General features: G+C 34.0%; 1 protein-coding gene across 1 annotated transcript in view; it reads right to left on the minus strand.

The window, feature by feature from the left end:
- The window catches only part of LOC145283534 (DNA replication complex GINS protein SLD5-like), a 31,058-nt gene extending 5,661 nt beyond the window's left edge, over positions 1–25,397 (minus strand). The window contains exons 1-4 of the mRNA XM_080132405.1: positions 25,059–25,397; positions 21,918–22,064; positions 6,743–6,796; positions 4,618–4,715 (exon numbers count right to left, since the gene is read on the minus strand). Coding sequence (XP_079988531.1) covers positions 4,618–4,715; positions 6,743–6,796; positions 21,918–22,064; positions 25,059–25,181 — 422 coding nt within the window. The 5' untranslated portion in view covers positions 25,182–25,397. The remainder of the gene's footprint in view (positions 1–4,617; positions 4,716–6,742; positions 6,797–21,917; positions 22,065–25,058) is intronic.
- Between the last annotated feature and the right edge of the window lie 2,283 nt (positions 25,398–27,680).

Raw genomic sequence — 27,680 nt, forward strand, 5'->3', positions numbered from 1 at the left:
AGATACATGAAATAATAATAATATATATCTTTATATCTTTATTATTATATAAAAGGACTTTGTGTGTGTGTGTGAGAGAGAGAGAGAGAGAGAGAGAGAGAGAGAGAGAGAGAGAGAGAGTTCCCTATGGACTCCTAAACGGCTAATTTTTTAAAAATTTCACACAAATGTATTTTATGTACCTGGCAGTGTTCTTAGATAGGGGTTGTATCGGAATGTCTTTGAGAAGTATCAATAATCGAAAAAATCTGGTGAAAAAAGGACCAGGCGATTTTGACTAAAGTCAAAGCAAAACCTTATACAGCCTAATATCACAAGTACATTTGAGAAGTTTTATTACTGCACAATCAGAAATGCGCATAAAATCAACGGTAAATTCTTTGATATGTCAGGGGCACGTTCGAAATTAATGTTTCTGCTTAGAGCACAATTAAACCATGATACTTGACTTTTGAATTTTTAACTTCAATTCAAGCTATTATATATATATATATATTTAAAAAAAAAATTTTTTTTATTACATTTTCACCCCAAACAAGGCACATTGCCACTTTGGTGTAGGGGGCTACTATCAGGGGAAACATCTACTGGGGTACTATGTAGGGATTAGGGCAGCGAGATGTTGGTTCACGTTGCACTTGAACCTATGCATGTCAGTACAGTTGGGGAAGCAGTGACCTGGAATGCAATTCCAAAGTCTAGCAGTTCTGGGGAAGAAACTACTGGAGTAGAAAAATCTTTTACACCTAGGGATCTCTACAGTGTGGGGGTGGGATTTTGCAGCTTGTCGGGTCTGTCGAGGGTGTTCATGTCGTGGGGCACAAGTGCTTGCAGTTCATCAGAGCATTCACAATTATAATACTTGTAGAACAGGCAGAGGGATGCAACGTTTCGACGATGGGACAGAGGCTGAAGCTTAGATGCCAGTTTAGGGCCTATCAGATTTGCGACTCTCTTTTGAACCCTGTCAAGGAGCGAGAGACTAGTAGCCGATGCACCAGCCCAAATATGACAGCAATACTCCATACATGGGCGAATAGTGGCCTTATAGAGGTACAGGATACTTTCGGGTGTTAGTAGTTTTCTAGCACGGTAGAGAGAGACCACCTTCCTCGCAGCGGCCCTGGCAATGCCCTCGATGTAATTGTTCCAACTCATGTTTCCTGTGAACGTTAGGCCAAGGAGCTTGAGAGACGTACTCTCAGATAAAGAGTTGTTGGCCATTGCTATAGGTGGTAGAGAAGGTTTCTTGTAATTATTGAATGAAACTAGTTTTGTCTTAGCGGCATTGAACGTGACCATCCATTTTTGTCCCCATTCCACTACTGATTGGAGGTCATCCTCTAGTGTTTCTGCCATTACTTTAGATATATGTTCATTTGTTTTCCTGTCGTGCCTGCTATAGAGTGTGGTGTCATCAGCATATATACCCATCTCAGAGACAATTTTGTCGGGGAGGTCATTTATGAATATCAGGAACAGCAGAGGTCCAAGGATAGATCCCTGGGGCACTCCCACATTTATATCATATTGTTTAGATGTACGACCGTCGAGGACAACCTGGATTTTTCTCTTATCTAAGAAGGATTTAATTATGTTAAGTATTCTACCAGTGATACCGTATGATCTAATCTTCCTGAGGAGACCCTCATGCCATACCCTGTCAAAAGCCTTAGATATATCTAGAGCTACCGCTCTGCCCTGTCCCGCTTTGTCCAGTGAATGGTATATGCATTCAGAGATTACAGTGAGGATATCTGCTGTGGAACGGGCTTGTCTAAATCCATATTGTTGGTCGGTCAGAAGTTTAGCATCTGTAAGATGCTGGACTAGAGCATGGTTAATTAAGGTCTCAATAAAAAATAATTTGGTTAATTAAGGTCTCAAAAAAATAATTTTATAAAATCAACAGTAGGTTCTCTACAGTGCAATGTAGACTACAATGTATTGTGGACTAAGTCACTGCGGGGAGGCATGTGAAGTTTCCTCCCTAGTACACTGCAGCGGGTGCCCAACTAGAGCAGGCAATTAATCAATTTGATTGAAAAATTGTCAATTTCACAGATTTCAATGATAATAAAATATGGGATTGTGAAACATTTGTTGATTCTTATTCAATCCTGGGTAACGTCAGGTCTCCCTGCTAGTATATACACACACACACATATATATATATATATATATATATATATATATATATATATATATATGTATATACTAGCAGGGTAGTATATATATATATATATATATATATATATATATATATATATACATACAGGGAGACCTGACGTTGCTCACAAAATGCCAAATCTAGGAATGTCTGTGCGTATATATATATATATATATATATATATATATATATATATATATATATATATATATATTCATATTTATTTGTAAAGTAGCATGATGTTACCTATTTCTATAATTTCTTATGTAGAGTTTTGTCTGTCAGTCACATTTTTTTTAAAACAACAAATTTAACATTGAACAATAGTTCAAGTGTTTTATGAACAGTAAAGTGAATTAAGCATTAAAATAGACTGCAATAGTATTGTTGCGGTTTCAGACAGACAGATACCAAATCTCCATAAGTAATAGAGTTGTTACACATAACTTGAATTGGTTTGATACAAAAATATTACAAAGTATCTTTTTTTCTCTTTTCTTTAAATCAAATCTTACGCCAATAGATTTTTGCCTATCTGTTTGTCTGTTTTGTATCCGTTTGTCTTTCAATTTTTTTAAACATAATAAATGCATTGCAAAATTTGCCTCATTTTGAACTGTCAGAAATCTTAATTACTTTCAGAAACAAAAAATATTAAATTAATAGTAAATAATAAATTTCCAACAAATAAAGTCGATGCAATGAGCATAAATTAAATTCAAAACCTTAAGATCTTCAATCTGACATTCTACCAACTGAGCTATTTGAACTTTATTATAAAATAGAACGCTTAAAACATCATCATAATAAAATAATTATAGCTTTGGCATGAAGTCCTAGATCTATTATTTATGTCATGTTTCAAAATATAAGCTAAAACATAAATTTTCCAACTATGGCTGTAGACAAGATCTGGCCCACCAAAGTCTTTAATCTGGCCCAAGGAGCTCTCATAGAAAACATTAAAATATTCAAGAAAAATTTTTTAAATAGAAATGTGTGAAAATAGTGCGATAGTTTTTCTTTTTGTTCAGAAAATGATTTAAAAGAATGGCGTTTGGAGAACTAGTTTCACTAAAAAGCAAGGCTAAGGAGTAAAACTATATAAAACACGTCCAGGTCGGGGGGAGGGGGGGTTGCTTGCATACTTCTAAAACAAAATCAGCACTATAGTCCCCTCCTCCCTTCAGAAACTTTAGAAACCCCTGAATTAGAACATAAGTAATAATAATAAAAATAAAGTAAATGATTTTAAAAGGCAAAAACAATTTATTTTGATTTAACTATGTATTGGTGCTAAAAACAATTTAATATTTAAGAATTAGAGTTTAGACCCATAATTCTAATATATGAAAAAAATTGAAGTGTTCATCCATTACCAAGGGTGATCAGAAGGCTTTCTTTTCTTTTCATGAGCATCAAAGAGTGAGCGAGGGTGCCACTCCTTTGCCAATATTACTCCACTTACCCTTGATTCTCACCTTTTAATGCTGAATGTTTAGCAAGAGGTATTAAGTACCATTTTTTAAATCTTTGTTATGATTGAACCCTGGTCTGCTGACCCATTAGCAACCACCCTAACCCTTATGTTAAATGAACCTGTATTTTTATATACATAAGAATATAAAATTTAGCAAATTTTGAAAGTAATGAATGTGCTAAATGAGGTAAACATAATGCCTGGCGTATTTATTATATAGCGAAGAGGTGAGGATGGGAGATCAAAATGAGGGTAGCCCAAAAGCGGAAGTCAGAAATAATGTAACTTCCACTCAAGAGAGTTTCTTTGGCTTATAACAACCAACCAAAACAGCCACAAAATGTTATCCTGGCTAATCCTGGCAAGAGTGCAGGGATGGTGTGCACACATGGCTAAAAGTTGGCCTGTCTAAATAAGTAACTGGCCCAGCTTAATTCATTCCTTCTGAATTCCCCTCTCTCATAAATACACACATTTCTGTCTTTGTCTTGTTTAAATGAAATCCTTAAAAACAAACCAGCATCCACAAGGTTTTCGATCAACACCTGAATTTAACAGCATTAATGAAACATAGGTTACCATAGAAAATGCATGAGCATAGAATGTTTATGCACGCGCAATGTTAAGCAGTATCTTACAATTTACAATTCGTTGTAATTATTGCAACAAGGTATATATTGGTGAAACTTAGTATTCCTCTCAAAAGATAATTCATGCCCAACAAATCAATAAAATTGTTAACACTAAGAATGCACTATTTTTTGAGATGCCCGTGTATCACACATGTTAAGTTTCAACCATAGATTTAATATCCACAAATCATATATAGATATTTTGCAAGAATGATAGATGGGAATTGATCATTCCAGAATGGAAAATTATTGAGAGAGAGTGATGCAATCTTAAATAAGATAATTCTATAGAAATTTTTCTGGAAAACAAAATTTTAAAGCAAAATAATAATTACTCTTTGGCAAATTTGAGTTCTTCAGGTGAAAAAAGTGAAGCCTGTGTATCTGTTCGATTATTTTCAATGTTCAGATAATAAGCCGTGTAGTCCTGAATCTAAAAAAAAAAAAATAAATGAATAAAAGCAATTGTGAAGAATCTATGAACATATTAATTAACCTTATATTTTATTCAGATAAAATTTAAATCATAAATAAAAAGCAAAGTTAAGATACTTTCAGGTGAGTAATTTTCCAACAGAGTAAAAGGAGCTCATCTTATTAAAATCATAAATGAAAATGTGACATTTCAGAGTGAGAGGTTTTGGAAAGAGTCGGAATCAGACTCGATAGAATATTAGGAGTTAGATTAAGAAAATCCAATTCAGATTATTACTGAACACTGGAAAATTTTAAAATAAGTAGTGAGAGTTAAACCTTATACATTCTAACTGCAATCCTGGTAGAAAAAAAAGGAGGGGGGGGGGAATCTTATCCATAATATCCCCTATATTAAAAAAAACACAAATAAAAAATATGTATGGGGCATGTATCTGTGACGAAACGAAAATATCATATTCCAAAAAATCACGTCAATTGATCAAGTAGTTTTATTTTTATAAAAAAAATAATTTTTAAACGATTAATGGGAATTTATAGGCATTACAACATAGATCTTGTAAGTTTGAACTATTATTGAGTTATCTCCCTTCATGTTTTATTAGATTCTTTTTAAAATGGCGGATGCTCTTCGGTTACTCATAAAATTAAATTTTCTTCTTTTAAAATAAAACTACTTGATGAATTTCCGCGATTTTTGGAATACAATATTTTCATTCCATCATGGATACGTATATCAGAAATTTTTCTTTATTTTTTTAAATATATGAGGAATTCTGGGCAAAAAGCATTTTTTTTTTTTTTTTTTTTTTTTTTACTTATATCATTAATGTTTTCTCTTTTTTTCTGTTTTTTGTTTGCTTTAAGGTTGTTTTCAGATCAAAATTTGATTTAGAATTTTCTGAGAGAGATTTTTTTTTAATTATTAAAAAAAAAACAAAAAAAAAAAAACAATTTATTTATTAATCTTGAGAGGTGATTAATGATCTGGCAACACGGCATGTGTTTGATACTTAGTCAGTTTATGAACTAATTTCTGGTAGTTTCTCAATGACATCTTCTGGAAGATTTCTCATCAAATCTTGAAGTGCATATATTAAATCCATTGCTCTTTTTGCTACTTATAAAACCAGTTCCTTCTCGTTCTAAGCACTTTCTCACCCTTAAAGCTATTCATACTCAATCCCTACAAATCTATTATCAGATCATATATGAAATACAGTTGACATATTTGAGTTAGTGAATCTTTTTTTTTTTTTTTTTTTTTTTTTACATGAGGTCACCACTTATCAAAGCCCGGAAGCCACTCGAGGATAAGGGTTCTATTGTGTGTTCTGTGTTCTATTTGAAGGTTCTTGATATATTGCAGAAATGTATCTATAATTTGATTACAGATACGTTTTACAAAACAACAAACTTTCTTTTTCACAGCCTCCTCTCTCTCATAGATGTAATGTAATTAGTCTTCTCTGCAAATACTATTATGGTATGTGTTCCTCAGAATTGTCTGATCTATTCCCCGCTTCTTTTGACTCCTTGGTCTAGAGATCTCCATCAATTTGCTGTTTTAATACTTTATTGTAATACAGCTTCCTATTCTAGTAGCTTCTTTTTAAGGCCTGTAAGGTTGTGGAACTCTCTTCCTGCTCACTATTTTCTTTCTACCTATAACCTTGTTCTTTTCAAGACTAAGATTAATAGGCATCTCCTATCTTTGCAATAATCATCTTTTGTTCTTGTTAGCTTCTTATATCGAAATCTAGTAAGTATGTGAGTTACCTCTTTTTTTTTTTTTTTTTTCTTTTTCTTTTGACATTTGTTTTCAATATAGCAGGAGAGACAATCACTTCAGATACTCATAAAATTTGATTATTTTATTTAAAAATAAAACTTGATATTTTTATTTTGTCAGGGATATGTACATCAAATTTTTTCTTTTTTTTTTTTTTTTTTCATAATATAGGGTAAATTCTGGACAAGAACCAAACATTTTTCTTCTTCCCTTAAGAAATAAAAATAACCAACCTTTTGTAAACGAATCCTTAGATAGCTGCTGAGGACGAAACGAATTCGATCAAGCTAAAAATGAAAAAGAAATCTCTTATTAACGTTTTAGTAGAAGATTTTTTTTTTTAATTTTCAAAAAAGATTCTTTGGCGCTTGTGCATCATGATGTCTCGAAAAAAAAAAGTAAAAACATTGCGTACTTATGTCATAACGAAATTAGTAAATATTTTTTAAATTACAAAACAATATAGTAAAAGATCTGCTAGAACTATTCTTTTTATTTAAAAAAATAAATTAATTAAAAATTAAAAACATAGCTATCCTCAATCCACCATTTTCTAATTTGAAATGGCAGAATGAAACCAAAACAAAGGAGATAAGTCAGTTTATGATATGTAATAAAAGAAACCTTTTTTGGCATTTATGAAACATTTTTAGAAAAACAAATTACGTATCAAAATAGGCATATAGACAGTGGATCCTCAGTTTACTTCTGGCAACTGCATAACTAGCACTTACTTTATTTTGTCCTTTAGTCCTCACATTCACAAGAGCAATGTTTCAGAAAAAGAGGGAAGAATTGCTGTTTACTAGGCCAGAATCTATTCTGTCTAACACTTATTGTTGGCAAGTTTTTGACCTTGAAATAGTATTTTTCTTTTAGCTCCTTAGATCAAGTGGCTTCATGCCTTGTCTTGAGGGATTTCCATAAAAAAAGAAATAGCAATTTATTTAAATAACGAAAATGAAATAAATTAAAGATGCAACAAAACAATATATACATCTCTACTATTATATAAAAGTTACTTTGTGTGCAAGTCCCATCCTTCCTCCTAGGTTCTGAAACGGCTGATTTCACAGAAAACTAATTTATATGCCTGGCAGTGCTCTTAGATATGTTTTGTACAGAAATTCATCCATTGAAAATCGAAAAAGTCCAATCTTAAAAATAGCTTTTAATTTTTACAAGAGAATATTTTACATCATACCAGCGAAGGGATATTCATAAAATTTCAGAAAATCATTTCTTCTTAAAAAAACAGATTTATTATGATCTGGAAATATAGCTTAGTGGTAGATCATTCGACTACAGATCAGATGATCCCTTGTTCAAGTCCAGGTGTACCTCCCCATTTTATCTTTTTATTATTATTAAGGTGTTCAATTTACGATAAAAGAAGAGATACTATTTAAAAATCGCTGCAAATCATTTCTTTCTTTGCATATTTTAAAACTAAACATTAATTAGAAGTGACATTTCCAGGGTATTCATTGTCAAGCCCAAATATCAGCTGACGTGATACTGTAAACAAACAGATGGAATTTGATGAATGACATTTTCATTTTTTTTTTTTTTTTTTTGTGAATCAGTCCACCGGGCAAATTATTCTTCATAATATATATTAAATAGAGGATTGATTCTATAATACATACGCAATCTGCATAAATTAAAATATCATGTTTAAGTATATTGTATGACTGGGCAACACTGGGCTGAGATATATATATAAATTGGGCGGTTAAAAATTAGAGTTATATGATCAAATTCATAGACTACAATTGCCTCCACTGGATTCTGAAAACTCTTCAAAAGTAAGAAATATGATAAAACGGCATTATTTTATAAATTTTATTTTTTACTTGTAATCAGTTTTCTACTCGTACTTGATCAGTTTTTGTAATTTTCACTAATTATGACATGACATGCAAGTATGTAATAATGTTTTTACTTAAAATGCATTTTTTTTATTTTTTAAGAAATCCACTTCTATTAGAACTAACTTAAATGATGTTGAATCATTTCTCCTAGTAAACACTCCGGATATCTTAACAATAAGTGAAACTAATCTACACTCCTCCGTCCCCTCTAACCACTTTAACATGCATGGTTATCACCCATTTTGCTGTAAGGACTCAGACAGACATATGCACGGACTTGGAGCCTATATTCGAAACACCCTCCCTTGAGTAGACAACCAGGCCTTTATGTGATTTAGACTATACATGCAATATAACATTAGCTACTTATATTTTCTCTACCGCTCACCCTCATACTGTACACTAATAAACCAAGTCTCTGACAGCATAAATACAGCACTCTTTCTCAATACTAGCACACAAGGACATGTATTTGGTGACTTCAATGTCCACCACAGTCACTAATTGGCTTGGATTCTCTACTTACACAGACATAGCTGGTAGCACAACATATAGCTTCTCTATATCTCATTCCCTATCACAGACGGTTACATTTCTAACACGTTTCCCAGATCAGCAAGATCAACATGCCTCACTTCTAGATCTATTTCTGACCACAGTTCCCGATGATTGTAAAACGAATGCCCACAGTCCACTCGGGAATGCTGATCACGCTGTGATAATGGTAGAAATCACCCTTAATTCTCGACCCAAAACTGAAGAACCATTGCTCAAAATGACAAAGTATTATAAGAAAGCTGACTGGGAAGCCATCAGGAATCTTATCAAAGATGCCTCATGGGAAAATATCTTTTCTCTTCCTGCTAAACAGTGCGTAAATGAGCACTGAATGGTTCAAAACAGCAATTGAAGCATATGTCCCCATGTGGAAATTCTATAGCAACCCCCACTCTCCCCAATAGTTTACCTCTACTTGTGCATCTGCCATTACACAAAGGCAGCATGCACACTACAGATTTAACCAACCTAAGTCCAGTACAAACAAACAAAAGTATATAGAAGCTAGAATTGTAAGAGAGAAATAGCAACAGCTAAGTCAGAATATACCGAAACAACCAGAAAACGCATCAAAACACAGAAATTAGGAACTCGTGATTTCTGGAAAATCTACAACAGTGTAGTAAATAATGGGCAATCAATACTTCCCCCACTACCCAACAATCATGACGTTGTTTGCATGGCAACCAAGAAGGTTAACATTCTTGCCATAACACTCCACATTGGACCCAGTAAACCACTCCTCCTGATTTTCCTTTGTGGACTGACGCCACACTGGATGATCTAAAAATTACCCCTTCTCAGGTGCATGAGATCATAAAAAACCTAGACCCCTCAAAAACATATGGACTTGATTTCATCCCAGCTGTGCTATTAAAAAAAATGCTAAGCTGAGGTTGCTCCAGTCCTCTCCAAACTTTACAATAAATGCTTTAAGGAATCTTTCTTTCCTGACTACTGGAAAACTGCTTCTGTGGTACAAGTTAACAAGAATTCTGGCGAAAGAATTGACCCATTAAATTGCCCCATTAGTCTCCTCCTGCTTTTCGCCAAAATATTTGAGTCCATAATTAATTAAGCTCTCAAATATTATCTTAAAGCTGCTAAACTTCAGACCGACAAACAATATGGATTTAGGCAAGTCCATTCTACAGTAGTAACTACTAACTGTAATCTCTGAACACACATACGATACACTGGACAAAGTAGGGGAGGGTAGAGCAGTAGCCCTCAATATATCTACGGCTTTTGGTAGGGTATGGCATGATAGTCTTCTCAGGAAAATCAGATCATATGGTATATCACTGGACAGATACTTAACATAATTAAATCCTTCTACATATATAAAAGGCAAAATTTGTGTTAGTTTGTGCATTTTTTGTGTATGTCTGGGGTTGCTCCAGGTGGTCACTCATTCTTAAAACTTTTTATATACTGTCTAAATTATAATATCTATGATTTACGAAGGGAGGTCGCGTCTATCTTATTTGAATGACTTTTACATGCTATTTTCGTGATATTTCTTCATCTACACATGTTTCTTTGGCTTTTCAGTATGAAAGCGAAACTGAATCCGTAGCTTAAACAGACTCCTTGGCACTCGTACTAGGGACGTCCACAAAAGCAATGAGGTTTGATCAACTCTCCTTTTTATGGGGAGCTGTTTTTTTTTCTACCCAACCAAAAAAAACTACTGCGCAGCCAAAGTTGGTGAAACAAAACCAAAAAATTGCCTCACAGCAAAAGTTAAGCGCGTGATTTCATTTCCTCTATGGCATGATGTTTGACCTCATTAAATTTACACACCTGTCTTTATTTAACTTTTTAATCGTTAAATTAAAACGGTTTTCATTCCTCTCCCATCGTAATCAAGCAGGTAAGATGCCAGTTTTTTCCCCTTTCTTTTCCACTTTTGTGTCAAGGCTTCGGGTTCGAGCCTACCTTCCTACCAAAATATTTTTCCCCCTTCTTTTACATCTCCAAACACATGGGCAACGTCAGACACCCCTGCTAGTCTTAAATAAGAAAAAAATCTAGGTTGTCCTCAACGGTCGTACATCTAAACAATATTCAAATGTGGGTGTATCTCAGGGGTCTATCCTTGGACCTTTGTTATTCCTAATATTCATAAATGACCTCCCTGATAAAATTGTCTCTGAGATGGGTATATTTGCTGATAACACCATGCTCTATAACAAGCACAATGGGAAAACAAATGAACACATATCTAAGGAAATGGCAGAAACACTAAAGGAAGACCTCCAATCTGTAGTGAATGGAGGCAAAAAAGGATGGTCACATGCAATGTTGCCAAGACTAAGCATGTTTCCTTCAATAATTACAAGAAACCTTTTCAACCATCAATAGCTATGGCTAAAGATACATTACCTGAAAATCCTTCTTTCAAATTCCTTGGCTTAACGTTCACAGGGAACAGGAGTTGTAACAGATACACGGAGATCATTGCTAAGGCTGCTGCAAAGAAGTGGGCTCTTTCTATCGTGCTAGGAAGTTACTTGCGTCTGAAAGTATCCTGTACCTCTATAAAGCCACCATTCGCCCATGTATGGAATATTGTTGTCACATTTGGGCTGGTGCATCTGCTACTAGTCTCTCGCTCCTGGGAAGAGTTCAAAAGAGAGTTGCCAACCTGATAGGTCCTGAACTGTCATCTAAGCTTCAACCTCTGTCCCATCAATGAAATATTGCATCCCTCTGCCTGTTCTACAACTATTTTAATGGTGAATGCTCTTATGAACTACAAGCCCTTGAACCCTCTTAACATAAATACCCTTAACAAACCTGACAATAAGCAAAATCCCACCCTTACACAGTAGAGATCCCTAGATGCAAGAAGGTCTTCTACTCTTATAGTTTCTTCCCCAGAACTGCTAGACCCTGGAACTCCCTTATGGGTCCCTGTTTTCCCAACTGTACTGACATGCAAAAGTTCAAGTGTAATATGAACAGACATCTTGCCACTCAACTCCCTACAACTTATGTCCCTGATAGCAGCCCCCTACATCAAAGTGGCACTGTGCCTTGTTTGGGATGAAAATGGATTTAAAAAGATTGCACAAGCAAGGATTTTTAATTGTTAGGTGGGCTGAATCAGCATTAATATTAATAAAATAGAGTAGATTTCGTAATTGAAGATCCCACCTCTATAACAATGCCTATAATGTTGCCTTTAAAAGATATATGTCATTGTACAAAGTATATAACATACCTCACTGTAACTAATTGGTGCTGCCTGAGATACACTAATGATATTGCATTTTTAAAATGTCAAGATCGTCTACTTGTTTTGACTACCAATTTCTGTGGAGCAGACAGAATGCTGGTGACAACTCAGATTAATAATTATTTTTCTCTTAGATAATATGAAAGCCTCTTCCATGCTATAAATGGATTTCTAAATAATAACACTATTATTAGAAAGTCATTTTTCACATGAGAGGTGCTTTTTTTTTTTTTTTTTTTTTTTTTTACTATTCTGAATTTTTTAAATATATATTTTTTTGTTATAAGATATTTTGGTCAAGATTCTTTCCAACTCGAAAAAAACCTAAACAATGACCACTTCTAAAAGTTTACAGGGGTGCTGAAAATGAATATAACATTTAAAAGTAGTGCAGAGAAATAGTTTTCATAATATGAAGAAATTACTTTTCCAAAAAGTGGGGATCATTTTTCTATATAAATTTAACATAAAATGAGCACCTACTTTCTGGCCACCTAGTGATATTTTTTTTTTTTGTTTCTTAGTCTGTCTGAAAGCTTTTTTTTGTAAATTTGTATTTACTTTCCACTTCAACAATCACTTCTATAAAATGACGGCATTTAAAGGTGGTTAGATATGCTGAAAACGAGCATCTCATTTAAAATTGTAGAAAACAAGTAGTTTTCCAAATAAGAAGCAATCTAATTCCTTATGTTATCAGTGGTGTCCATTCCTGTATGTGCAAGTGCGTGCATATTTTTGACGATTTTTTTTAGAGTTCGATAAAAATCTTGACATTGACTGATACTTTATTTAAAGAAATCTGATTGGAATATAGAACCAATTTAGTTTATAAATTCTTTAAAAAAATCTTGAAATTTATTATTCTTACCATTATTATTATTAGTTATATTATAACTAGCCTAGATGCCTGGCGTTGTCAAAAAAAAAAGAAAAAAAAAGTGGTTGCAGGTAGGCTCAAATGCGTGACATGAAGGCGGAAAAGAAAGTAAAAGAAAACTTGACGGCTTACCGCTACGCCATGACGCAACCAGAAGTGTAAAGATGACTTGCAGAGATGGCGTTGCTTTTAAACCTCCCACAAACATCGTTTTTAATGTGGGAAAAAGCAGCTCCCCCAAAAAAGGGAGCACTATGGCAGTATCCAAATAATTAGTAATTGTCTCAGTATGAAAGGTTTCCCCTACATTGACCAAGGACCAATTACAGAACAGATACTACCTGTCCAGAAGGCAAGGCGTCAGGCGTTTTCGTTCAATTGATTTCACTTTATATTATTTCAAAACGACACAGAGGGAATTTTTTAAAAACTCAATCAAAAAAAAAGATAGAGACAAAGTATAAGAAAACTTCTGGGATTTAACCGACGCAAAAAGCCTTTTGTGGACATACACAAACATGCGCGCTCATTTTGCCTTTTATATATTAGACTAGTGGGGGTGCCCGGGTGTTTGTCGGTGTGTATGTGTATGAAAAAAAATGTTTTGGTAGGCAGGTAGGCCTTGAGAAGTCGGAAAAGAAAACGTGACATGTTACCGCTATGCTAAGACGGCAGAGCAAGTGAGAATGGTTGAAAATAAACGCTTTTAAAACACAGGTGGTTAAACGAACATCTGGTGTTCTAGGTCAAACATCACGAGAAATGAAATCACGCAGAGCCAGTTAAGCTTTATGCTTTCTGCGTATTTGATGTTTGGGAAAACCAGCTCCCCATAAAAAGGGGACTGTCTAAGTGAATAGCAATTGTCTGATATGACAGGGTTTCCCCCTGCACTGATCAAAGTTGATTGCTTTCTGGACGTCTCTGGCGGGAAAGCCAAGGAACTGACAGTATTTATTTCCCTACTGAGTAAATTAGGCACAAGGCCGTTTTTTAATGTGGGGACAGGAGGAAGCGGAGAACAGATCCCACGAGGGAGAACTGGATAGTGACAATTGGTATGAAGGGTTTCCCCCTACATTGACCAAAACTGATTGCTACAAGAGCAATGGTCTGATTAGTGGGGTTGCCTCCACATATGGTCTTTGATTGCAGTATCTGCCGGAACAGATACTACACTGATCCTGGGCCACAAAACCAAGGAAATGACTTCTTTTCAATTAGTTTCACTTTATTTATACTAAAAAGCCAAACAAACATGTGGGACCACGGGATAGCATGAATTTTATAAAATAAAAATCGCTCAAATAAAAGATAGACATGACCTCCTTTCGTAAATCGTAGATATTATAATCTAGGGAGTATATAAAATGTGTAAGACAAAATCAAGCAAATTAATCAAGTATTTTTTTTATTACTAAAAAAATCAAATTTTGATAGGAGGTAAGGGTGATGTGTCTCGCTCCGTTATATTTAAACGGAGACAAATCAATTCGAACTACTGAGGTAAAAATCAACCTTTTAATAGCTACAAATTACTGCTAAAAATTGTAAGATAATGATTTTCTGTATAAACAAAAATATACTTGATCAATTTATGTGATTTTTGAAATATGACATTTTCGTTCCGTGACGAGTACGTACATTAGACAATTTTTTTTGTATTTTATTTTATTATTATTTTTTTTATTAGATTCGATTTTGCACAACAACCGATGTTATTAATATGAAGAAGAGATATAAACAGAAATGCTTATGTAAGGTAGATAACTCCTAACATAAAATATGAGTAATCTCCCTTAATCCATCGTTTACAAATGATGCTTTCACATGTGATAGCTTTGCTGTGAAAAATATTCCAAGTATGAATAATTGTATATGCAAAGACATGGAATGAAATTATCATTTTTTTTTGTAAATTTTTTCCAGTGCAGCAGCACCATATGCTAATTCACACAAAAATAAAAATGAAATTTTACTTTATTTTAAGTGATTACTTGCAAACAACCTGAAAAACTTGACCGGCATAAAAAAGTAACCACTAATCCTAAGTCTGGGTGACAATAGACAAAAAAAAAAAAAAAAAACAAAAAAAAAAAAAACAAAAAAAAAAAAAACAAACAAACAAACAAACAAACACACACACACACACACACACACACACACACACACAAAAAAAAAAAAAAAAAAAAATATCCTCCCCTCTTAACACACATATACCCACAACTGATTTTTAAGAAATTAAGAAAATGACGAAAATTTGATTTTTTTTTTCTTTTTCTTTTTACTGGAAATCGTTTCAGACAAAATATGAAGCCATTTGATGATTTGTTAGAAAAAAAAAAAAAAAAAAAATTAAAGAAATACTTCAGAATATAAAAAAATAGCTAACACTAAGTGTTAAATGAATAGATTTCTACCCAAAAAAAACAATTCTTTCCCCTTTGTCATAAACATTGCTCATAGATGTGAGGATTAAAACGAGAATTATGAATCAAAAACAAAAACTGATTAAATGAACTAAAAACACTATATAACTGGCAAATTGGAAATCAGTTAACATGATTGGTTGGTTGTTTTTCTTTTACGCCATATCAACCCTTTTCAGGTTATATAATGCCGAATCTAAAGATTTTGAAGAAAATTTTTTTAATAGAATATATTTGTTGTTTTCAAGTTGGTTTCTATTTAACCCATAATCGGTACCCTAACAGATACTACCACTCCGGGTCAGAGTGGACCTGGGAGCAATGGTAATTAAAGGGTGGCTCCACACTCCCCAAAGCCTGCAAGCTGGGGCCTCACCACTAGATATCGTTTAAAGTCATATCCAGGACCTCAGTTAACATGAAATTTACAAATTGTAACTGCCAAATAAAAAGTAGACTCATTTTTCTTTTTTAGTGAACTGTTTGGTCAAGATCAAAGTGTAATATCTGTTCTTCAGATGCTGCACTTCCATTTCTTGTTCTCTTTCGGTGGAGGAGCAGTCCTTCACGACTGAGACAATTTTTTATTTTTGTACCTTTTCTCCACGTTAAAAAACGACCCTGGTGTCTAACTCTGTCCTGTGGGGAGGCATAGTAAATAGGTACAATATGTTTTTTTTTTTCTCAACAGCATGAATTAAGGATTTGTATAATACTTGATCTTTTTATGTTTTGTGGTTAACAGCATCGCTACATTATCAAGAGAAATTCCTCGACTGCTTTTCTAAAGTGATGTAGCCTCTCCAGGAGATAGTTATGAAGCGTTGGTGTTATCTGCCATTAAATGCTATCATGCCAAATTCCATTCTTAGCACACACCTCCCTCAATTATAGAGGGATCCCTAATGTGATAATCGAAATATAACTTTTTTTGCTTTTTAAAAAACATGAGTTAGGAATAAAGAAAAATAATGATCCCCAAAATTGCTTGTAACCTGTGGGTATCTGCTGCATATTTTATGGTTGATCAACCTGTGCTGTTGAGGAAAGCAAGCCAGGAAAAGGATGCCACTACTTTTTAAAGTGGCTGAAAATTACTGTTTTGTTTTTGTTGTTTCTTTTTTATTTAATAACATGGATTAATAATAAATAAATAAAGTGGCTATTCAAAACAAAATATAGATAGTTTAGAACGGAAATTTAGGTCTATTGTAAGCATGATTAAACTGGTCATATTATTATTGCGATCTACTGCTATTCTACTTCTTACTTTCCTTAGTTAATCTGTACATTACGTTTTGAAAAATGCCAATTACATTTTTTTAAAGGCAAAAAAAAAAAAAAAAAGACAAATTTGACAAATTTGCCTTGAACCCCCCCCCCCAAAAAAAACAACAACCTGGCAACCCTGGACAAGAATATGAATGACCTCCCTTTAATGTAGCCTGTTTTCAAATATCACTAATAATGATATATGATCACTGTTGTAATGGTGTGATGAATGACAAGAAAATTCTGATTTTTGGGACATGTGACCAGAACAGACGGCCTAACAAAAGATCTGCTCTTTGATACAACCCCTGGCAAAAGAGGATATGGAAGATCAAAAACAACAATCCCAAACAACGTGAAGTACATCGCGGACATTAGTATGGCCGAGTTGCTCAGAATAGCGCAGGACTGGAGTCAATGGCGACGATTTGTGAAGTAATGACCATTCCGTCAAAAGAGAGAGAAGAATTTCCACGGGTGCCGTTAGTTCTGTAATAAAATTTTCTGCTGATATAAACAAGCATCTATCTGTAATTTACATTTATTGCAGAAGAAAGAGATTTCTTTCCTGTGAAAAATATTCTGATCAGGAATTTGCAAAGAAATAAAAATGAATTACAATTTTCTTCTTTTTTTAAGAACATAGATCAACTCTAAAGAAAAGGAAATGGTTATTTATGATAAAATATTTATATTTCAGGATGGAAATTTCAATTTAATGTTGAAAATCCAGCTGACTTTATTTTATATACTAAATGTTTGTCTTAGGAGTTAATTGTTCTTTCCGGGGAAGCAGACAATTCTTTATCTAGCAAGTTATTCATTGTCTATGAAATCAGAATATCTTTCCTGTAAAAAAATATTTTGATCAGGAATAATTATATTTGCAGAGAAATTAAAGCGAATTACAATTTTTTCTTCTTTTGATATAGTGGAAGATCCTGACACCCTCTGAAAATGGATTGCTCAGTCAATAAAAGACGCTAGAAAGTGGTAACCAGAGAGAGAGAGAGAGAGTAAGCTAATCTTGATACTCTGGCATTCAAAATACATTAAAGTGTCAATCTCTTCTTTGTTACATTTTATCGTTGTAAAATAAACTTGTTATAACTTACTGTGTGTTGAATCTCATTTCATCCGATTCATTTATACTGATTATGTTCACACACATATTTATCACGTTTTAAGAACACAGACCCTCTTAAAAAAAAAAAAAAAAATCTAGTTATAATGATACATTAATATTTTAGAACAAATTTAGGTCTTAAGTTGAAAATCCGGTTGGCTTTATTTTATATATTAAATATTGTGTGACAAACGCCCATAGTCTACTCGGAAATACCAAACACCTTGTAATATTGGTTGACATCACCCTAAGTTCTCGACCCCAAGCTGAGAAACCATTGCTCAAACTGACAAGATGCTTCAAAAACGTTAACTGAGAAGCCATCAGAGAACACAGCAAACATGCCCCATTGGCTAATATTTTTTCTTTTTCTGCTAAACAGGATGCCAATGAAACAACTGACTCATGCAAAGAGAGCATTGAAACACATGTTTTCACACTCGCTCCACTCTCCCCAATGGTTTACTTCAACTTGTGCAACTGCCACTGCATAAAGGCAAACATGCGTTCCGCCAATTCGTCCACCATGAATCAAGTAAAAGACAAAAGTTTAAAGAAGCTACAAATAATTGTAAGAATGAGATGACGACAGCCAAGACCAAGACTACAGCATACCGATCAGGAAGCGTATCAAGTTGTAGAAAATAGGAACTCGTGATTTCTGGAAAATTTATTATAGTGGGATGACTAGGGCTAGGACAACAGCATATTCTTTTCATTGTTTTGACTCAAGTGTGTATCTGTTAATATCTTATATGCTTTTATATAGAGTGATGTGGTACTCAGTTGATTAATTATGTCGGATATATACTTGAGAGTCAAAACAATGAAAAGAAAATGCTGTTGTCATAACCCTACTGATGACAATCAATAATTTCTACACTGTCCAATAACCACAAGGTCACTTGCATGGTGACTGAGAAAGCTGATCTGTTTGCCCAGCGATATACCTCAAACTCCACTTTAGACCTCTCAAACCACGCCCTCCAAAATTTCCTTTTGCAGACAGAAGCCACACTAAATCTGAAGATAATTCATTCTCATGTCTGATATCATAAAAACACCTAAACATATCCAAGATTTTTTTTTTTATTTATTTTATTTTTTATTCCATTTTCACCCCAAACAAGGCAAGTGCCACTTTGAAGTAGGGGGCTACTATCAGGGACTTAATTTTCGGGGGCATTATGAAGGGAGATGAGTAGAAAGATGTTTGTTTACATTACACTTGAACTTCTGCATATCAGTACAGTTGGGAAAGCAGTATCCTGGAAAGGAGTTCCAAAGACTTGCAGTTCTGGGGAAGAAACTATTGGAGTAAAAGGCTTTTTTACACCTAGGGATTTCTACTGTAAAGGGGTGGGACTTAGTTGCTTGTTGGGTTTGTCGGGGGTAGTCACGTTGAGGAGGTACAAGTGCTTGTAGTTCGTCAGAGCATTCACCATTAAAGTATTTGTAGAACAGGAAGAGGGATGCAACATTTCGTCGATGGGACAGAGGCTGAAGCTTAGATGACAGTTCAGGACCTATCAGGTTGGCGACTCTCTTTTGAACCCTGTCCAGGAGTGAGAGACAAGCAGCAGATGCACCAGCCCAAATGTGACAACAGTACTCCATACATGGGCGAATGGTGACCTTATAGAGGTACAGGATACTTTCAGGCGTAAGTAATTTTCTGGCACGGTAGAGAGAGCCCACCTTCTTTGCAGCAGCCTTGGCAATGCTCTCAATGTACATATTCCAGTTCATGTCCCCTGTAAACATTACGCTGAGGAGTTTAAAGGAAGTACTTTCAAGCAGTGTGTTCTTGGCCATTGCTATTGGTGGTAGAAAAGGTTTCTTGTAATTATTGAAGGAAACAAGCTTAGTCTTGGCAGCATTGAATGTGACCATCCATTTTTGTACCCATTCCACAACAGGTTGGAGGTCATCCTCTAGTGTTTCTGCCATTTCCTTAGATATATTTCATTTGTTTTCCCCTCATGCCTGTTATAGAGAGTGGTGTCATCGGCAAATATAGCTGTATCCGAAACAATTTTATCAGGGAGGTCATTTATGAATATCAGGAATAATAAAAGTCCAAGGATAGACCCCTGGGGTACTCCCGCATTTATATCATATTGTTTGGATGTACAACCGTCGAGGACAACTTGGATTTTTCTCTTACTTAAGATGGACTTAATTACATTATATATTCTTCCAGTGATACCATATGATCTAATTTTTCTTAGAAGACCATCGTGCCATACCCTGTCAAAAGCCTTAGATATATCAAGGGCTACCATTCTACCCTCCCTTGTTTTGTCCAGTGAACGGTATATACGTTCAGAGACTACAATTAAGATATCTGCTGTTGAACAAGCTTGCCTGAATCCATATTGTTTGTCGGTCAGGAGTTTAGCAGCTGTTAGGTGTTGGACTACGGCTTGATTAACTAAGGACTCAAATATTTTGGCGAAAAGTGGGAGGAGGCTAATGGGGTGATAATTTAGTGGGTTAGTTCTTTCACCAGAATTCTTGAAGACTGGTACCACGGAAGCGGTTTTCCAGCAGTCAAGAAAGCAAGATTCGTTAAGGCATTTATTGTAAAGTTTGGAGAGAACTGAAGCAACCTCAGCAGAGCATTTTTTTTATTAGCACAGCTGGGATGAGATCTGGTCCACATGCTTTTGAGGTGTCTAGGTTTTTTATGATATCATGCACCCGAGAAGGGGTGATTTTCAAATCGTCTAGTGTGGCGTCTGTCCACAAAGGAAAGTCGGGGAGGGAGTGGTGTGTTAGGTCCAATGTGGAGTTTGAGGCAAACCGACTGGCAAACAGATTAGCCTTGTCAGTTGCTATGCAAGCAACCTCATGATTGTTTGATAGTGGGGGAATCGTTGACTGCCCATTATTTACTACACTATTGTAGATTTTCCAAAAATCACCGGTTCCTAATTTCTGTGCTTCGATGCGTTTCCTGGTGGTTTCAGTGTAATCTGTCTTAGCTGTCGCTATTACTCTCTTACAATTATTTCTGGCTTCTATATACTTCTGTCTGTTTGAACTGAACTTATATCGGTTGAATCTGCGGAACACATGCTGCCTTTCAGCAATGGCAGCTGCATAAGCAGAGGTAAACCATTGGGGAGAGTGGAGCTTGCTATAGAATTTCCGTGTGGGAACATGTGCTTCAATTGTAGTTTTGAACCATTCAGTAGTCTCATTTGCACACTGTTCAGCTAGAAGAGAAAAGATATTTTGCCATGGGGCATCTCTGATGAGTTCCCAGATGGCTTCCCAGTCAGCCTTTTTGTAATACCTCATTGTTTTGAGTAGTGGGTCTTCAGTTTTAGGGCGAGAATTTAGGGTGATGTGTGGGCCTGATCACATTCCTGCCATACTACTCAAGAAATGCTCCGTTGAGCTAGCCTTAGAAAATTGCTCATACCAGAGAGTATTCTATAACTTTATAAATCCATAATTTGCCCATGCATAGAGTATTGTTGACACATTTAGGCTGGAGCATTTCCCATCATTACTATTAATCTTACTCTTAGACTTCAAAAAAGATTTTCAAACCAAATAGGGCAAACCACTATCGGCCAAACTCAGACCTCTATCCCATCGCCACAATGTCAGATCTCTGTGCCTGTTTCACAAGTACTTTAATAAAATATGCTCTGATGAACTCATAGCACTTGTGCCCACTCGACGTACATAATCTTGACTAAGCAGATAAGCAAAAAAATCCCAATCCTTTCCTATTGAAATCCCTAGATGCCAGAAAGCCTTCTATTCTAATAGTTTCTTCCTTCGGACTGCTAGACTTTGGAATTACCTCTCTGTTTCCTGCTTCCCTAACTGTACTAACCTATAGAAGTTTAAATGTAATGTGAACAGACATCTCAGTGCTCAACTACCCACAATCCCCTGTTAGACACAATTCCAAATAGTAGCCTCTCTTGTTCTAAGTGGTAATATGCCTTGTTTTAGAGAAAACAAGTAAAAAATTGTTATAGAAAATATTAAATATATAATCTTACCTCCATCTTGTGAATGCAAACCTTGAAATCATCTTTTTTGCACTTGACTAAGTTGTCTTCCATCACTCTGATCTGATCCATTATACACTCAATAATTTCGGTTTTAGCTTCCAAAAGTTCTGGGGAAAATTTCTCATTTAACCATGACTGAAAAGACAAAAAATTATTTTATGAAAAGGTGGTCATGTTGTTACATATGAGGGTTGTTCAAAAAGTAATGCCTCATTTTTTTTTTTTTTTTAACTCAAAAAGTTGTAGAGCTATGAAGACAGAAGTGGTACCATTAAAATAAACAACCTTTTGTGCTCCGGAACATTTTCTACACAGTCACCACCATTCTCAATGCACTTTTTGCAAGGAATTCAATGACGCATCTCTGCTTATAAGGCACGTCCATGACAGGGGTTGCTTTCTTAGAGTCACACACCATCAATATCGGCAACAGATAAATGAAACTTTCAGGTCATGAATGCATAAGTTCAGTCATCATAACAATGATGTAATTTGCATTTCCTCTGATCCATTCTGGCAGAATAAAAAAATAGAAGGCATTACTTTTAGAATGCTCTTGTATTAGACACCCTACGTCAATAGTGATTAAGTCAGGTAAGAGAAGATTAGTCTCTCTCTCCAGAGTTAGTTCTCTCAAAATAAAACCTTGAAGAAAACTTTCAGCGAATGTCTACTTGTGTCATCTTTCTTCATGAAAAGAAACTTATTGTGTAGTAATGATTAGACAAAACTGAGACGATGAAAAGAAGCGACTTTAAAAGAAACGAAAAAATAGAGCATGTATGAACACCACACACATATGCATAAAGATCGTTTTATTTTTTTTTGTTTTTGGAAAACTAGAACATCAGGATTTAATGAGAGCAAAAGAGTGATAAGATGAACGTGTAATGATAAGAGAAAAAAAGGAAAAGAAAAAAAAGGAAATTAGAATGTAGCAGCCAACTTTTAGTTTTAGGGGATTGCATTTAAAGTCAATTCTCTTCAAAATAAAACCTTGAAAATTCTCAGCGAATGTCTTCTGCATAAAAAAAGGAAGCTTAAAAGAGAGTTGTCTCCCTCAGAACAATGAGAAATTGTAAAACAGCGCCGATAAATTCCTCTTTCACTTAGCTGAATAAGTTTTTTGTTTGTTTAAACTTATTTTAAATCGTTTATCTCCTTTGAAACACAAGTAGTGTCAAGTTTGTTGAGTTAGAACGAAAAAAAAAAAAAAATGATTTTGTTATAACAATTTGAACCCTGATAATCGCTCAAAAATCGAAAATTAAAAAAAATATTGGTAGAACCCCATCTAATAAAATGTCACAATGACATTTTATTTGAAGACGACCATGTAGTAGTCTGCAGGGAAGCAATCTGACCGTTATATTCACAATGTTTCGGCCAAAGGTAAGCCCTATCCTTGATTAGATGCATTTTTTTCGAATTTGACAGCTTGAACTCGAGACACTAGGCGGAACTGGTTTTGTCTTTAATAACATTTATTTATTATTTACATTAAAAAAAAATTATTTACGTTTTAACATTTATTATTTACACTAAAAAAAAAAAAAAAAAAAATGTTTTGTCTATGAGTAAAAAAATTCGGCTTTTTTTAAGCAAAATGGCAGACGTACACGAGTGAGGCTGAGGCCGAGGCCCCCGTAGCGAAATACACATCGGCTCCGATGTTGTGTGCAGCTGCAGCACTGCAGCAGCGCAGCACGTTCTACGGAGCGTTCATTAATCCGGAAAGGAAATGAAAGAATTGTGGTGTGTGTGGCCTTGTTTTTTTTTGTTTTTTTTTTGCTTGAACTTTGCGCTTTTCGGATTATTTTGTTGTTTTTTTGTTGTTGTTGTTGGATATTTGGTGCTAATGCACTTACTGATCCGTGCTATTTTTTAATTTTTTAAATCGTATTTCCAAGTTTAATTAAAGTTTTATGATATGTTTTTTTTTTGTTTTTTTTTATTCAATTGTGAGGTTAAAGTACAGAATAGGTACAAAACAGCCTCCCCATGTTAAGAATGACTTTTTAAATAATAACGTTATTATTTCAGCACGGATCAATAAGTACCGGATATTTTTTGAGGCCGGTTAGTTATAGGTAAATATATATGTTTATTCAGCTCGAAAAACATACGGTGTTTACCGATGTATTGGAAATTTAAAATGGCAGCCGACTCTTTCTTTGAGGCGGTAAGTTTGGGAAAATGAGTCATAAATAAAAAAACAGACAAAATACTGTTAGAAACTCGCTCAATATATGTTACCGTGACATGGGCTGACATATATTCGGCGGGGTTTTAACAGTATTTTGACTGGTTTTTATTTATAACTCCTTTTCCCAAACTTACCGTCTCCGAGAGCGAGTCGGCCGCCATTTTGAATTTTCCAATACATCGGGAAACACTATGTTTTTCCAGCTGAATAAACATGTTACATTAATATAAACACTAAAAACATATCCAGTTAGTTAGAAAAGTAACTTATCTTGCCTTTGATAACATTTATTTGTTCTATATTTGTTTTGTGACAACTTTTTCGAATCTATGTGTACAGTAAAACAAACCCGAATCTTTAAAAAAAAACTTTATGCATCTACCTGTCACGGAACTAATATGTCATATTCCAAAAATATCGCAAATTGATCAAGTTTTTTTTTGTAACCGAAAAGGGTGCTTCTGCTTCAATGCCTTTTTTTTTTTTTTTTTGTTATTAAATTAGTATTTTCAAGTTAAATTTAAGTTTTACAATATCTTTTTTTATTAAATTGTTCTGTGAAAGTACAGAATAATTACAGAACACACTCCAATCAACATGTTAAGAATGACTTTCTAAATAACGTTATTATGTCAGCACGGTAACGCGTGTTTAAGTACCAATTTTAATGTTAAGTTTATAACGTAGGGGTTTGATCCGGCAGGTTTTATAAATAAGGAGACAACTCAATTCGAAATATCGAGATCAAAACCAGACTTCAATTTATTATTAAAATAGTTAATCGTAATGTTTTTCTTTTGCAATATGACATATTCGTTTCGTGACGAGTACGTTCTGAAATTCAGTTTTTTTTTTGTATGTTGAATTCTAAATAGCACAGTTTGTTTATATACGTTGTTTATTTTGTCCTTTTGTTTACTTACTTCTTCGAGTTTGGCAAAAACTTCGGCAGCTGTGAGCGCTTCCGCTTCGTCGTCGCTGTCTTCGTCATCAAACTCAACGTTATCGGACTCGTTGAAACTTTGTTGTTGGTTTAAAGAATTCATTGTTTTTAAATTTACTGTGAATCTTTTTTTTTTATATATATATAGCTTTCACGGTTCCTGATACTTATCTCCCTCGCTTTTATGTGTGTTGACGGGGAGATTTAATAATTACACAAAATGTGGTCCTTTCAATAAATAAATAATTAATAAACAATGAATTTGTTGGCGCCAAATTTCGAACCCACCAACTTTCAACAATGTTTCAAAGCGGAAGTCACTTTTTGCCTCAGTCACGACCTCCGTAAAGCAAGCCCACCAAAGAAGTCATATTTATCTGCTGACGTCAGTGGTGTTAGTTATGTCACATTTGAAGCAGTTAAGCAAGAAGACGCTTCGAAAAGAACAGTGCACACTACATGTAAACATATGAGGATCGTAATTTCTCTCTCAAATTATTCAATATTTGATCTCGTAATTGTTTTGTATTAAAAAAAAAAAATGATACTCCTGGTTTTGTTGGGTTTGTTGATGTGGCTTTTTATGTAAAAAAAAAAAAAATTGTTTTCACAATTAAAATAAACAAATTTTAATCTTCAAAATCCATCAGACAACGCGGTGTTTATTCCCTTTTAATGCAGAAAGACCACAATTTTTCCTTTTAAATTCTTGTTTTTTTTTAAATTAATATTGAATAAAGTTCGGTTTCAGTATGAATCGTGTTCTTATTTTTCTCTTTTTAAATACATTTAAAAAAAAAAAATTCTAATGCTTTTTCTCTTATTAATTATCGACAATTTGTTTAACATATCTAGTTTGCTTACGACGTGCATAATGTAACTTTATATGTTAATATTATCAATATAACTTTTGTATCATTTAAAAGGAGAAGGGCAAAATAAACCAGTAATAATTTTTTTAAAATTTGTTCATTGTACTAAAATAATGAAATTGCGAGACGAAAATCTTGTTTACATAATTGACGCTTTAAAAATAACGTTCCCATGTAAGCAAACATTCCGAATGTGAAAACATACCCGTGATTAATAAATCTAGCAAAAATCAACTAATTGTCAGATTTTAGTGAAATTTTCGATACTTATCCTTTTTAGAGTGAAATTACATATAAAATGCAGTTTCCGTAAAATATACGAGGTGTCGGAAATTCATCTTCTTTCAGATAAATTTGATGTGAAAGTAACTAGCCTGAAAAAAAATAAAAGCATGAAATAAAATGGGGGGGGGGGGTAAAGAATAAAATATAAAGGTCTTGTTTCAAAACGAAGAAGAGATTTTATTCACAATAAAATTAGTTGCAAATTTTCCCTTTGCGGGCATTAAATTCAAAGCACGCCAAGGTAACATATAATGAAAAAAATAACACTGGTTCTTATAATGAAGATGTTGTATCCATGAACGAATACAATATTATGATTCAAAATAATAGTTTCTAATCACACTCTCATATGTAATAAATTTTAGGAATGTACTCACAAATTGAAAGCCAGTCAGGCACGTGCCTTTTTCTTTTTTTTCTTGTTTAAAGTCCTTTTAGAAATTTCTCTCCTTCCATTTATGTGCAAACCTTAGCCACGTAAAATAAAGACTTTTTTAAAAAATTACACTCTTTCCAAATACATGCAGACCGTAGCCACGTAGATAGTCTTGAGAAGCTCGCCTCGTCGCGTGTCCGAGGTATTCTTGGCGGGTTTTCTTCTTTGAAGGAGGCTTGTCAAAATTCCATTTTCAGGGTCGGAATTTCAAAAGAGGCTGGATTTCGCGCTAGGCTTGTGACGTCATCAAGGAGATAGCATTTCCCTTTTCTTCAAATTTAAGAGAGTTTCGTACAAACTCAAAATATACGAAACTAAGAATCATAAGATACGAAATACAAAAAATCAAATACAAGAACCAGATAAAAAATAACAAATGTATAAACAGGAGGGATGCACTGTTATTGGTACAAAAAAATTCCAACAGAGGGGAAATTTTTTTTTTAGTGCGTGCCCCCCACCGTATTTATTTTTTGAAATTTGAACAAAATATATTTAAACCTATCGAAAATTATATTTATCATGAAACATAAAAGTTCAAATAAGTAAAAATTTACTTTTTAAAAATTTAAATACACGTATTGAACAAAAACTTGCCTTGAAGTTGCAATTTAAAAATTGACATAAATTTTATATTATTATGTTTTCTTTTAAAATAACGGGGTTTTTTAATTAATATATACTATTATCAGTTGAATTGCCAAGAAAAAGAAACTTTGTAAAAATTAATTAATTTTTAAAAGATTAAAACAATTAAAATTCCATTATTTCAAAATGTTCTCCTTACAACATAGATTTGTAATTATGTTTAAATTTTTTTTAAATATTAAATTTTAATATAAACATGGCTCTTGCCAGCTATTTTATCGCCAGATTAAAACCGATTAAAATATTATTGCACAAAAATTAAACATTTTCTGACCCCCCCCCCCGCTACCTGCGATATCTAATTTGTCTCTTTTTGCCAAACAAAATATGGAAGCCTATACATAACGACGAATTTGCTGAT

This window comes from Euprymna scolopes, chromosome 8, assembly GCF_053919585.1.
Source record: "Euprymna scolopes isolate OS-2025 chromosome 8, ASM5391958v1, whole genome shotgun sequence".
Taxonomy (NCBI): domain Eukaryota; kingdom Metazoa; phylum Mollusca; class Cephalopoda; order Sepiida; family Sepiolidae; genus Euprymna; species Euprymna scolopes.